This window comes from Corvus brachyrhynchos, unplaced genomic scaffold (assembly GCF_000691975.1).
Source record: "Corvus brachyrhynchos isolate BGI_N302 unplaced genomic scaffold, ASM69197v1 scaffold121, whole genome shotgun sequence".
Classification (NCBI taxonomy): Eukaryota; Metazoa; Chordata; class Aves; order Passeriformes; family Corvidae; genus Corvus; species Corvus brachyrhynchos.
In genome coordinates, this window is record NW_008236445.1 from 2,639,713 (window position 1) to 2,654,820 (window position 15,108).

General features: G+C 39.9%; 1 protein-coding gene across 7 annotated transcripts in view; it reads left to right on the top strand.

The window, feature by feature from the left end:
* TBC1D4 (TBC1 domain family member 4) overlaps nt 1-15,108 on the top strand; it is a 108,629-nt gene that overhangs the window by 68,835 nt on the left and 24,686 nt on the right. For 5 of the 7 annotated variants that reach the window (XM_017725829.1, XM_017725831.1, XM_017725830.1 and 2 more), the window contains 8 exons: nt 131-220; nt 3,397-3,501; nt 6,041-6,173; nt 7,994-8,085; nt 8,855-8,965; nt 9,623-9,742; nt 13,317-13,391; nt 14,368-14,594. In XM_017725829.1, coding sequence (XP_017581318.1) covers nt 131-220; nt 3,397-3,501; nt 6,041-6,173; nt 7,994-8,085; nt 8,855-8,965; nt 9,623-9,742; nt 13,317-13,391; nt 14,368-14,594 — 953 coding nt within the window. The other 2 variants (XM_008643682.2, XM_017725834.1) reach the window with 2 other exon arrangements.

Below are 15,108 nucleotides of genomic sequence, written 5' to 3' on the forward strand. Positions count from 1 at the left end.
TGCTGAGTAAGTGGTTGTGCCAAAAGGTGCTCTATGTGAACAAGAAAGGGCTAGATTCTGGCATTTTTGTTGCTGTCAGTGCTGTGCCCCCAAGACAGTCATAAATTAGATTTGTTTTCCTCCCCCTCAGGTTGGAAGGTTTGAAGTTAACCTCATCAGTCCAGACACCAAATCTGTTGTGTTTGAAAAGAATTTTAAAGATATCTCCTCATGTTCTCAGGTAAGCACTAAAGAGAAGCAGTATGTAGACCATCAAGAGAAAAAGATTTTATTTGTTCTTCAGCTGTGTTGCCTCACTGGTCAATAGGCAGGAGAAAAAAAGAAATGTAGAATTCTATTTCCAGAAAAGTCCAGAAAGTATGAGTACAAAATAACCAGTCTGAGCTGTGTGATAGCAGCAACTTTGATCACTGGTCAGCAAACAAAGTATAAACTGTTCTGCTTTGGGAGAGTATGGGATATGTTTTTGGAAGTAGTTTAATCTCTATTTAGGATGCTCTGAGTGTGCTGTTTCTGAGCAGATAAGCTCCTGAAATCCTTCAGAATGAAAGGAGGAGAGCATCAAATCAACCCTTCAGAAAAACAGCACTTCACCTGCATCATTTCTTCTGGAGAATATGGCAGTAGGTGTACCTAGCAATGTTCAGTAGTAAATGTTTCTTATAAAGTTAAATGTCAAGGCTAAGAGGTTCACCTTTCCATCTTGCTCTTGTTCAGCACCAGTTACTACAGACACTTTCTGGTTTGAGGTCTTACTTTATTATCTCCTTTCATTTGCCATGCCACATTATCACTTCAGGCCTCCTTTAACATGATTATTCTAGTTTGAAGTACACTTTTGGCGTTCTCTAAACCTGTATTTCTCCTCCAAGTGTTTTCATTTTAATGATAATAACAAGTCTGCTCCTGTATGACTGGGCTACCAATGCTTAGAAAAATTAAGAATTAGGCAATACTTGTAACTCAAGTGGAATCTTGAGCTACCAACTAAAGGTCCAGGTCCTTAAATTGACTCTACTGTTTGGCTACAATTTGTATTGCTTTTGGTAGAGGAAAAAAGCTAATGCAAATACAGAATGGGACAGTATAATCAAACAGTGTCGTAATAGGTTTATAATACAGATCAAAATCTTAAAGCAGGGGTATGGAAAGCAGAATTTGCAGATGACTTGGGTCTTCTCCTGCTTTTTGGGTGTACTGAACTAATAAAAGTGACACTTCAGCTTTAGGTACTGAGCTCCTAGGTTGTATATATACATACTTATGATAGTCAAACGAAACAGTCCTAAGTGGGGACAACTTTTTGTCTGCTGACTTTAAAGTATGCTGACCAATAAGACCATGGAAGACCTTCAAGGCCCAGCTTTCCTTCAGGAAAATAACATTGTACAGTAAACAGTGTTAGGTAATTCTGTGTGTTGGGCTTTGGGTGTGTTTTTCACTCCACCTCTTTGCTTTCATTTGGAGCAAAGCTTCTGTTACTTTGCATTCTTGAAGAACTCAGAGGCACAGAAGAAATCACAATACTTCAGGGATTTTGTTTGTTTTGTTGGTTTTTTTTAATGAAAAGCAGTTACTTCAGAGAAGTCGAGGGGGTTCTGTGTTCAATAGAAACAAAATATTATTTTGTTCAAGACTAAGCATTAGTTTCATAAACCTCATCGTTATTTCCTTTAAGAACTTGGTGCTAGCCCCAGGCAGGGCTACTCTGTTAGGGATTTATAGAGCAGTGATTTACTATGTATTGTGGGACTGTGGCTTAGGAATATTTGTCCTTTCAAGCTTCACAAACAATGAAAAGGAGATGTTATCGTCAGTTTGCATTCTGGATTCTCTTAGTCTGGTTTAATAAAGGTATTTTTTATCTTAAAGCTTAAGCATGGTTGAGCTGCTGCATTCAATTAATTATCCACGCTCCTTAACATTGACAAGCAGCAGACATAATTGATGATAAACCTCTGTGTGTGCAGTCTAAACTCAGATATCAAATAGCTGTACAAGTTTTGTTGTTGCAGCCTTACCCTTAAGGGAACCCAGAAAAACAGAAAACTTGGCTCTCTCATCATGGCAAGTCCAGCCACCCTCTTAAAGAAATGTGATGGAAGTACTGTTGATTTAGGAACATACCGTGCTATTTGTGCTTCATTAGGGCAAGTGTCACATCCGTTTTCCCCCTGAAATGTTCTCCTGTGGAGACTGAGAAGTCAAGACAGCAGTAGACTTGTTCAGGCACTGTCAGCAGTGAGGGAACTGGCATCTCACCAAGCCACCTTTAGTAAATATGTTTTCTTGCAAAACAGAGGTCAGCACTTCACTGTACTATAGATCAACATGTGTATGTATCTGACGTTTTTTATTTTATGCTTCTGAAGACTTCATGTGTCACGAGAAAATGAAGTCAAGATTAGTTGGACCATAGCTCAACTAATGGCATTTGTGTCACCTTAGCGACCCTTTGCACCTATTAAGTGGCACAAATGTGACTATTGGAATTTTGTTTTTAAAAACAACAGTGTGTAGCGACAATGTGTTCAGTCTGTCACGTACTGCATTTCCAATTTTGTCTAGAGTGTTTTCTGTAGTGACAGGCAAGTTGCTTTGCCTCCTCCTCTCTTTTATGATATAGGTGTTTTCTTTGGAGATGGATCCAAGCAGCCGTGTTCTGATTTTGGTTGTATTTGAACTTGAGGGATTAGGCTTTCATTTTGAGAAAATCGACTATTACCATACTCAGATGATAAAAACATTGGCAAAAGCTTTAACAATAGTGAGTCATGTTCCCTGAATTGAGACTGGGAATACAGTGCTTCTTAGGAAGCAGATGTCTTTGATCTTCTCACTGTTGTTAGCAAGGTAGCATTCCCTGTCAAGCTGTTATACTAAGATCTTGAAAGAAAGTATCAGTAGTAATGTGTAGTATGTCTTGAAATTTCTGGTATGTAACTCAGTCTCAAAGAATTTATTTCAGAATTTGGTTGGAATTCTGTATGTGGCCACTTATTCCGTGCTTCTTTTTTTTTTTTTTTTGGTGTAGTATCACAGGAAAGTAAGGGTCTGCTGCTACCCTAATACTTCTCCAATCCTGTGTTTTAGCATGGGCTTATTACATCAGATTTTCACTGTGGAGGCAATTCCAAATGCAATCTAGCAGTTTTTAGTTTGCTTCCCTGAAAATCTGGTTTTGCTAATGGAGTAAATTCAGGTCCAGATTTATTGCTGTATAACTTTGTTTTTGATTGTATAAAGATCTTTATATAACTTAAATACAAAAAGCAATTTAAACAATACTACTTGTAAAATAAATCATTAGGAGTATGAACTTACAGTTTCTCAAATTTTTGGAAACTAAGCCTGTTTATAAAATAGTTCCCTAATGCTGTTTTAAAACTCTCTTAGGGTATAAAACACGTTGATCACTTTGGTTTCATTTGCCGGGAATCTGTGGAACCTGGGTTAAGCCAGTACATTTGCTATGTGTTCCAGTGTGCAAGTGAGTCTCTGGTGAGTATTTATTAATGATCCTAACGTTTTCATCAGAGCATTTCCAAGGCATTTCCTGAACAACAGGAGTCTCTGTTATTCTGCTGTGTCAGCTGAGCCTCAGTGGTCACATCTGCTCAGGTGCAAGATGTCAGCTGTGCCTATGCAAATGTGCAACAGGAAACGCATGCGTTCCATTCGTGCACAGCTGTATCCTGCTACTCTGCTGATGCCTATTTCAGTAACAGATAAATCCACATGGGTGTGTTTGTGCATGCAGACTGTGAGCATATTCGGGCTCTGTATTTGATTGTAACTCTTCCAGTTCTAACTGTTGAGAGACTTGGTTCCCCATTAGACATGTGAAGACATGTATTGAATCGGTAACAAAGCTGACAATAAAACCCAAACATACCCTTCAGGGTAGGGTTTAAACTATTGGCTGATCCTGCATGTGTCTTAAGCCTACATCTGGCTTTAGCTTTTTCCCTGTAGTCTGTTTTGTTCCTCAGGAGAAGAAAACAGCAGCATCTGATCACAGAAGAAGAAAACCATAGTACTCGTGCATGTATGTAACTATAAGAAAAGTACATAGGACATTGTATAAAGTATGTATCAGTTAACAGAAGTTTCAGATGCTACTGATTTTACTGATAACAGGTAGCTTAATAGTGCGAGATGCATACAGTAAATTATTTTGACTGTTCCATTTTTATTTTAAAATTCTGACACTTTAAAAAGAAGTTGTTTCCTGTTCTGAAATGTGTTTGTTTCTGATGGCTCTGCTAAGAGCTGCTAGCTCTTTCTCAGATAAACCTAAAAATCACTTTTCTAGCTAGCTGAAAATGCAATTTGTTAATCCATTGACCAGCTTGAGAGTGAATAGATTTACATCAACAGAACTTCAAACAGCTAACAGCTCTAGATGTACAATGGCAGCCGAGGCTGCACTTTTGTCAAAATGGGAGCTTGTTATGAAATTAGCTTTATCATTGCACTAACAGGAAATGTTACATCTGACCTATCGATAAATCTGACCATGTATAATTCAAAGACTTCAGTGGTCTATAAAACCCCCATGTTTTTATGAACCTCTTTGCCTATTCTAGTACTGATACGTGTGGGTATGTCCACAATGCAGTATGAAATCAAAAGTCCTGAGCTACTGTCAGATGCAATCACACAGATCCTGGTGGCAGTTTGGCTGTGACAGGGCAGAGCTTTCCAGATTCTCCACTGCCAGATAGGCTGTGTTGGGAGGCTTGTGTATATTTGCTCCTAGTTACAGTTTGTGCTATAGTTATTACGATTTTAGTGTAGTCATAATCCATAGGCTTAGCACTGTTCTATGGATCTTGCATTGGAGAGGGATTGTAGCCAACTTAAAAAACTTACCAGTCCGTGTTGTAAGATGGACATTCACTGTTCAGTGTCCTGCTGATTTATTGCTAGTAAGAGAAAGCACCCAGAAATTACTGGTAATGTGTAAAACTGCGAGGTTTAAAGCAAACAAAACAAACCTAGACATACTGGGACATAAACTAGTTCAAATTTCTACGTTCAGGTTCCTTTCCTACTTTTTTTTTCTTTTTTCTCCCAAGTGACAGACCCTCAAAAAAGTCTGTATGTTTCCAGTGTTAAACTGCATGATTTTGGTCTCAAATATTTCAGCTTTTTTCTTCCTGCTTATAAAAAAAGCAGACTGAGACCTGATCCTGAAGTTGAATACTGATTTCATTCCTAAAATTGTTCTCACGCTGCTGTCTCTCTCTTTCCTTGCTAATGCTAAGACTCAGCAAACAGCTTTTAATATGCATTATATTCCCCTGAAATACAGAGAGGGGAGCTCCAAGTGCTTTGTATGCAAGGTCTGGGAGAATATTTGAATGAATGAGGACAGATGCTGTGAGCTCAGCCTTCCTTAGATACAAGTTGAGCTTTTCCAGTGCTGGTGTGTGGGAACATAGCACTGCTGTGTTTGCGGCAGCAGCAGAGGAAAGATCAGGGCAGACTGCAGGGCAGGCCAGCAGTACTTAAGGATACGTGGTGTTTGTAATGAAGCTGGTAGGCAATCTGGTATCCGGGAGAAAAGTGAACTCTTATGGGAAACTCCTGTCTGGCAGCAGGGATGGGTCTGTGGGGGTTGGTGCTAAAATGGTTTAGTGGTGGGAAGACAGAGGTTAAGAGGGAGCATGTGCAGTTTACAGGAGAAACTTGAAGCTAAAGAAATTAATGCTTTTTATTTAGCCAGCACATACTCAACCCAAAAATTCCCACTAGCAGCTTCTTAAAACGGTGGGTGCCTTCCCAGTAAGCTTGACTAGCTGCAGTTAGATACCAAAATTGCACTGTCTGGCTGAACTTAAAGATGGTGACCATCTACAGAAAAGGTAGAAAGCTGGGAATTCAACTTTGATCTCTTTAGAAAACAGAAAATGGGTTTGTATGGTTTTGGTTTTTTCTTTAATTCTAAAGCACTTGTGATGTGATTTATAAATCTAATTTCATGTATATGGCATGCATTTTTGTTTATATACTCTTTTCCCTCTGTCCCATATAGGTTGATGAGGTAATGCTGACCCTGAAACAAGCCTTCAGCACTGCTGCAGCTCTGCAAAATGCCAAGACACAGATAAAACTGTGTGAGGCCTGCCCTATGCATTCATTGCACAAACTTTGTGAAAGAATTGAAGGTAGCAGCTGAGTTTATTTTTTATTGTTGTTTGCTGATTTTTCTAGAGGAATAACTTAGTGTAAGAACAGAGGGAAAAGTATCCCAGTGTGCAATTCTTACTGTCACTTTGCATTCTCTCTCTTTAGGTGGAGTGTTAGCAGTAGTGATACTGTGACAGAAATAGTATGGCTTCTGTTATAAATACATACTCTTTCATCCTCATACCTTTCTTAAGCAGAGCAGCAAAGCCCACCAGTTGACCCTCCATTTGTTTGGCTTTTTTTTTTTTTTAATTTGCATGCTTTCAAAATGATTCATAAAAAGACAGTCATGATCAAAAAGGATCTTTCTTTCCTGTGTGTTCCTTCTTTCCTGTGTGGGGTTATTTTTTCCTTCTTTGTGTTTATTCCCTCACACACTTCAAAATCTAGTTATATTATGGGAAAATAAATTTTTAAATTTGGAGATTAATATCTAATGAAGAAAGTTAAGGCAACTCCCCAACTTCAGATATGAATAGACAAACTTTTGTATTGTCTCTGGAAGTGAAGTATGCCAGAACACATGCAAAAAGTCTTACAAGACAAAATTAAAAAAAAAAGTAAGAATCCTATTTTTATAGTCACTCTGCTATGTGTCCTTGCAAAGTATTTTATGCAAAAAAAAAGCATATATGTTACAAAAAGCAAATAGTCTTGTATCTTCTGGTTTAGTGATCATGGTGCTCCGTATTTACAGTTCTCCCATTCATTGAAGCTTCACTGAACTTACTTCCCTCTGGTGGATGAAAAGTGAAGTGTAAAATCCTAGTGGGGTGAAATTTTGTTAGGCTGAGACTTACAGTTTCCGGGTTTAACAACAGGTGTTCAGAAGTGGTAAAGCTTAGCTGGGAAGTTTTCTGTAAATGATAAGCTATAGAGGCTGCTGTATAAGGCAGTGTAGGTAACTTGAACACAGATGCTTGCGGGATAATAAGTACCCAGTATCAAAATAAAATCTCTCTTAAGGCAACAACTAGAGTACTGTAATGGTAGTTTCATAACCTTTTTTACTTAGTGACTGAAAGACTTATTTTAGTATCCCTTTTTTTTATCCATCTGCTTTGTTTTGAGTCTAGAAGTTGAGCAAAATCAAACCTAAAGCTGCATGACTTTGAAAAAAATTTTTTATCTGTTCTGATTGCAATTTTCTGTGAATGGTATCTTAGAAAAAACATCGTTATCTAGTTCAAAGGGTTTGTTTTTGCTCACATTTTTTGTAGCTTCCTAGAATGAGCTCTGTGACAAAACGTGCACTTTATTGAGTATCAGAAATTCTTTCCTTTATTCTTACAGCTTTTATGCTGTTCTTGCTTTTAAAAGTGTCTTCATTTCTCTGGTATGACCTCTACCCTATCCTTTCCTTGGACAGAAAGGCGTCTAAGTTTTTCAGTTAAAAGCTTCCAAGTATCCTATGCATTGGTTATCTCTCCAGTTGTTACCCTGATCTGTTCCTTTCCTCCTCCTCTCCTGTTCACTTGTCAGGCTTCCAGCTGTCAGTGATCTCTTGGTATTAGGACAGAAGCCATTGGTGGGGTAGGGAGCCCGACCTTTTACACAGGAGCCAGCCACTTAGCTGCTGCTGGTTATATTTTTGCTAATAAAGAAAGGGGACAAAGCCAGAGGGTTTAGCAAAACCTCAATTATTTTGTATCATGTATACAGTGGATATACAACTGTCATACATTTAACTTGTATAAACTTAAGTACAGGTTTATATCTTCTACTGTCATTTTGCTTGAATGTTTTTTGAGAGATCTTTTGAGACTCTAGAAGCTTTAATGGTCCTTTCTTTTCCCAGGACTTTATCCACCAAGAGCCAAACTTGTAATTCAGAGACATCTGTCATCACTAAGTGATAATGAGCAAGCAGACATTTTTGAACGTGTTCAGGTAGAAGCTGTTCTTCCTAATTTGAAAAGGACCATGATAAAATGGACTAGATATTTTTGCTTTTGATTATGTTTGGTTTGTTATGTAGTTGATCTAGAATTTACTATTTTCCCACCAAACATCAAAATGAAATCGCATGCTCCAACTTCACCTTATGTGTGATACACTGCTGTTGGAAAAGTTTTGTTTCCCAAACTTGCTGAGGTACTGTGTGTTTTTACCCAGTGTGTTTTTTTATTCTGAGCTTAGTTTTTCATCTGCAAACATGTTTCCCTGCTGAAGGTGATGTGGGAGTAGGCTGAGAGCAGGAGAGACATTCATGTATCAGGAACATGTCTGGCATCTTCAGAATTTGTCTTTTTTGACTTACTTTGGCACAACATTCTGGTGTAAGCAGATGTACTCTAGTGGATGAAGTTACAGTGATTTAGGCTTCCAAAGGCTGTGCTCCTCTATAGATTCCTGAAGAACAGAGTGGCTTGGTTTCCTTATGCCACATATAAGGCTGTATAGTAACAGACAATCTTAGAAAACAAAATGTATGAGCATAAGACTCCGTTCTCTCTACAGCCTGCAACATTTTTCAGTTTTTGTTCTATCTTGCTAGGGAGTGTGAAGGCGCACAGACAGAATTGCAATACAGCATAGTGACAGTGCACTCTGGCGTTTGGGGTACCAGTATATTCATTTTAAAGAATACCTACATAGGAAGGAAAATAAGCAAGTCATGACTTGAAAGACAAACTCCTTTCTTTGCTGTTACTGACAGAAAATGAAGCCTGACAATGACCAGGAAGAAAATGAACTTGTGATCTTACATCTCCGTCAGCTCTGTGAGACTAAGCAGAAAACGCACATCCACATTGGTGAAGCACCATCGGTAAAGCTTGGTTTTGTATTATTCCTCTCCCTCTTCCCACCCTGTTAAAATGCTATCTTAATTACTAGTAGGATCACTGCTAGATTTCTTCAGGAGTAGCTGAAGCTGGGTATTGTAATTAAGAAAGGACTGTCCAGGAAAAGAAATCTGATTTAATTTGTAGTGGCTTGTTTGGGTTTTATAAGTTGAGGGGACACAACAGAAAGAAAGACACCCAATTACTTTTATGTCTATATTTCCTTATGTTGTGAGGATAACTCTTCTTTTTCTTTCCCCTTTGATCCCCACTCCTAAGCAATAATATCTAGGGAGGATAGGAATGAAGAGGGCATTTGTTTGAGTTTAAACTGTGAATTTACCTTGCAAAGGAAATGGGCAACAGTATCGTTAAATTGGTATGCTTTTACAATATCGTCTTTGGGGATGGAATGTGCCTTTAACGGTGGGTTTGTTTGTTTGTTTGGGAGGTTGTTTTGGTTTTTTGTTTGAGGTTTGTTTTTTTTGAAGGAGGGTAGTATGTTTGTGGTGTTTTTTTTAATAAGGCCAAGGGTATTTTGTTTCTTATGTAACTTGGTTCAGCTCTAGTCTTTGGAAATAGTCTTCACAATTAAAAGAAGAATTGGCAAAGGTGAATAGTGTCCTTGCTCATTTCAACAGGTCATTTCTAACAGTGCAATTCCAGAAAGCACCACCAGTGGTGGCAGGTTTAAACTTGATGTTCTGAAAAACAAGGCCAAGAAATCCTTGACTAGCTCTCTGGAAAATATCTTCTCAAGGGTAAGTTTAACAACTCATTACCATCAGCTGTCCCAAATACCCTTGACAATAATGACCTATCAGATACTTTTTGTTTTGTCCCCAGTCTGATAAATGCTTAATGAAGCAATATCCCCGTTGTGAAATCCATGAGTTACGGCTGGGTTGATTGTGTCTTAACTGTACTAGAAAGTTTACAGTAAGGCCACACATGCTGAGGGGAAAAAATATGAATTTGTGAATAACAAACATTCATTGTAGGTGGCAAGTGAGCTAGCTGAGTATTGTTGGATGTGTTGCTTCAGAATAAAATTTAATCAGGATGGTTGCATGATCCCATAAAGAGACATTATTGGTTTTTTCACAGTGTGAGTAAATGTGCCTGCATATATGGGAAATCTTTCTGTTCTGAGAAGTAATGCCTTCCAGCTCATAGCTAAAATTGCTAAAAATTGCTAAAAAGAAAAAAAAATTGCAGAAGTTCCTTTTGCAGGCGGAAACAAAAGCGATAGTCGTAAAAAAATGGGTTGATCTTCATTTTAATGTTCCTAGCCAGATATGATGTGAAATTGCAGATTATCACTGAAAGTCTCTTACATTAAGTAGTCTTTTAGTAAAGAAGTCTGAATGGCAAGTTTTGCTTAGTGTCCCTTGCTCAGAAGGGTGAGTCAGAGAAGAGGCATATAGGGAAATATCTCAAGAAGGCTGTGTGCCTGGGATCCAGTGTGTCACTATAGAGGAAATGTCATGAGCTGTGAGTACAGGATAATTTGGACCAGTGACATTAAGTTCCTTTTGCTAGTAACTTTAAAAGTGCTAAGATGCACTTGTCCTGCGGCTTACATGGACACGTCATAAAGTAACCTACGAATGTAGGATGCCACGGATGTTCCCTGTAAAGGAAACAGATAAGTCTTAGCCAGAGAGAATCCTTAGAACTTACAGGTAGGTGTCAATTTGATCTAGGACTGAAACTAGCAGTAAAACTCTCCTGGTCAAATTTGACCTCTGTGGTGTAGCAGATTTTACAAACTAGGGACTTGGTGAGAATATGGAGAGAGAGAAAGAGAGAATGTATGCGAAAGAGAGCAAAAGAGTGATAGCAGTCAGAAGATCTGGGTAATTTCAGCAGTTTGGAATATCATCAAATGGTGACAGCTACAGTTGTGCCTTTGATGTGTCTGGTTTCTTTTCCACATCTAAGGGACATGTGACTGGCAAGTGATGTAGCTCTGGTGGTGGGTCACTAACCCTGTGGTGGCTGTGAAAGAAGCCTATATCACTGAAATAACTCAGCAAAGCATGCCCAGCCATGCTGGCACTCCAGTCATGTCAAGGAAAAATCATTTGGAGGAAATACACTGCTTGAATTGAAAAGTCTCTGAAGGGAAGTTTCTTGCGAGTAGATGTCAGGGTTTTTTTGGTAAAGTGTATTTCTTCTCCCCAGGGCCACTGAGACATGCTGTATATTTTAATATAAGGATCTACCACAGCCCATAATTGAGTTCAAGAGAAGGGGACACCTGAATCTGAATTAGGGCCATTTCAAGTTTGCTGTTTATGAAGTGGATTTGTGATTTTAAGAAAGGTTGTCTCATCTTTAACTTGACAGCACGGTAGATCAGGAACAGCAGTATATTGCAGTGAGTCATGATAAACATCAGGGGTTCATCCTTGCAGATCCACTTAAAGGTTACGCAATGCAAGACCAAGAAAAATGACTTAGAGTGCAGCTCAAGCACTAATTATTTGTTTAAAGCAGGTACATACAAGTGTCTTTGTGCAGGTGTGCTGTGTGTTATGTGCATACATGTGATACGCAATGACTGTTTCAGGAGTTCTTAGTCTTCATCAGGCTATTACAACAAGCCTAATGGATCATGGTTAATTCCTAAAGGTATTTAATCACTAAATACCTATTGGTGTAGTGGGTTTTCCTCTCCTTAAGCCCAGTGCAGATGTTATTGATGCAGTAGAGCTAATTATGCATAAGTTGCCATCTTTCTTTAAAAGTACATTTAGTAACAAAGTGACCAAGAAAGAACTTATACTCGTTTTGTTTTAAGGTGGCATTTGGCATCTTCTTATAGATAAAAATTTTTAAATAAAAGTTAGAGGTCAGCATAAGTTGGGGAGACTCTTAGCCTCAATCTTAGGAAAGTTAGAAAGAAAGGAGTATAAGTTGGGGAGACTCTTAGACAGCCTCAATCTTAGGAAAGTTAGAAAGAAAGGAGTATGTAACCAGTATCTAGGAGCACTTTAAGTGGATGGCTTCTTAGGTAGGTAAATAGCATCAAGGGACATTTTAAGCCACTCACTACTTGCCTTAGGAAACATGCTGGTTTCTGTGCCCTGGTTTCACATAGTCCCAGAGGAATGTCACTTCTTCACTTGTTTGTTTTGCTGGACCGATCTTATTTTTGTGAGGTTTGAACCAAAAACAGGCTTCCTAATGAGGTACTTCAGAGAAATAAATATAACCTTTCTTTGACCTCTTGAACGGATTTCATCCAGTCCACGCTGCACTAACCTCTTCTGTTGTTGTTCTTTCTTAATGAAAAAGTCTTTTTTACGGTGCCAAAATTGTGTGTTTTCAGAGGTAGTGAGAAACTTCCGAGTTATACTTTGCTTGTGGTTTTTTGGGAGATTCAGTGAAGAGATGCTTCAGGCAGAGTATTTACTGGTAATGCACTTGAGTGGGATAATGTACTTAAAGGGCACTCCAAGTCTTGGAAGTAGCTCTTACCAGGAAAAAGTAGGCTAAGTAAATTCTGATGATGTTGACAAAACTTCCCCTGGAGTTGCAAGCATAGCAAGAGAAGCTCTGTCTATAGTTTTCCTAAAACCTAGGCTATTATTCTCCTGATAAAGTACTGAAAGCAACTTGCTTCAGCAGTCAGAAGTGTCCAACAGCAAACATCACCAGGGAGTTAACATTAGGAGTGAAAGGTAGTAAAAAAGTGTTGCGGATCTATTGCCTTTCCTTATGAAACCAAAGGACACTTACAGATTCAGCAAAGATCCTTTAACATAAATTTCTAGCAAATTTGCATCAGGTTTATCTGCATTATAAATGAAAAGTCTTGTCTTGTCTGGTGGTATTTGGCTGGATTTGCTGCCAAGAGAGCATTTTTTCCCAGTTTTAGTACTTTTACTCCTTTGGCTCAGGTGGACTTAATTTGTCTGAAATGTTTAGGTATAGATAAACTGTGTCTCATGGGACTGTGGTGTGTCAGGTGCATCCATCAGGAGCAGTGCCTGCGCAGTACTGAAGCCTGGAGTTTTTTGAACTCAGCTGTTTAAGCCAACTTAGCTATTTTGCCTCGGTCTAGTCAGGAAATACTCACTTGCCTCAAACAATAGAGCTGCAGGTTTAAAGCTCCTGGGAGCACTGTGGGAGAAGATACAGTTTGGCCAGTTAAAGGTGTCATTTTTTGTGAAGTCCAGTGCCTGACCCATGATCTGTGGTCTTACGTCAGACGTGTCGCATGCCTGAACTGTCCCATGTTCACCTGCACAGGTGTTGCCATCTTTGCCTAACCTTCAGAAAAAGAGGAAAAAGACCAGATTAAATTGCTTGCCTTTTTTCTTGCAGGGAGCCAGCAGAATGCGAGGCCGCCTGGGAAGCATGGACAGCTTTGAGCGCTGCAGCAGCCTTGCTTCTGACAGAGTATGTAAGAGCTTAGCTTAAACTGGTGTTTTCATACACAGGTGTCAGTGAAGCATAAATACGGCACTCTGCTTTAATTTGAAGGAAGTAGAACAAAGCACATCAACTTACAAAACTCAAAGATGTTTCCACTGGGAGGCAGAGGGTGTAAGAAAGCTGGGCTTTATGTTGACTTGAAGCTTTGGCTTTAATCTGATTGCCAGTCCTTTTTTCCTACACTTCCCTTGCTTTTACAAAAAACAAGGAATTTCTGGTTTCTGCCTTGTTTTACTGAAGTAATTAAGTAAGGTCATGTCTCAACAAAAGGAAGTGCTCTGAAGGTGAAGAATCCTTTCTGTAAGTAATAGTTGCTTTAGGGAAGTAAGAATTTTTGACCTGAGCCCAGCTGTTGGGGATGCTGTATGGTAGCAAGAGGGCGGAACTCTGTTCACTTTCTTTTTATTTCCTGTTTTTAAAGTTCTACCTCACATGAGGGTTGGTTACTGGTTTTCCCAGGAGGTGAAGATTCTGTTATGGTTTTCCTGCTACAGTTACTCATAAACTGGCTGTGTAATAACAGTCTCTCTTCCAGGATGTTGCTGTGACGGTACAGGAAGTATGCTCGCGATATGTCGAGGAAACTAGCTAAAAGCAGTTTCCCTAGTCTTTTCCATTCCTGTGTTTTCCCGAAAGAGACAGAAGTCTGGTAGCTGGAATGCCAATCCCTGTGAGAGGATGCCTGGAATAATTAGTATGTTGTTTGTGTTGCGTATACATTTTTATTCCTCCCTCTGCTTTCCCTTTTTGGAAGAAGGACGCTGCTGGTTTGGAGTGAACTATCAAAGGATGTCTGGTTTGGGTGATATTAGCATACAATAGGCTGTGACCCAGAAGGGGGAGAGGCTTTGGTGCCCCGGTGCTGGTGGCCCGTGGGTTAAGCGAGAGATCTCCTAGGGCACAGAGCCTCAGGCCTTATTCCGCCAGCACTTCCTTTCAGGACACTTCGCCGGGCGATTCCCCGCCAGCTACTCCTCCAGCGTCCCCCGTGTCCTCGGCCTGGCAGACGTTTCCCGAGGAAGGCTCGGACTCCCCTCAGTTCAGGAGGCGTGCACACACCTTCAGCCACCCGCCCTCCAGTGCCAGACGGAGGATAACCTTCCAGAACGGGAGGTCCCAGAGCGCCCGGTCCCCGCTGCTGCGGCAGAACTGCGTGGAGGCGGCAAGGTGAGTTGGGGCATGCAGTGCCACCCGCCCACGGTCCCCTGCCATTCCCGTGCTCCAGCCTCACCCGTGGCCCTCCTTACGGAGGCTGTGACAGCCCTGCTTCTGACAAAGTATGTAAGGAGCTTAGTTCAGATTGGTTTCTGCACTTCTCCGGGGTTGGTTCGTTCATTTATTTATTTATTCTCAGCCTATCTTGTCTGCTTCTGAGTAGTTTGGTACTTTGCAGTAACTCAATAATCCCTGAATTAGTGGTTTGGGGGAAGCATCAGTACATCAAATTGATGATTTGGCTGGATGCCAGCACCGATCTGTTTATTTATTTATTTGTCACCTCTGAGCTGAGCCTTTTTGGCAGTCTTGGTAGTCAGACCCTTTGGAGAAGAGGGCCTCCATGCTTTGAACAGCAGAGATGGCAGCCTGAAACTTTTACGCCAGGATGAAAAAGGCACTGACAGCTTCAAGTGTCTGTAGCTGTGTTAGTCAAAGCTCACACAGATAATGTCCGGATTTAAAA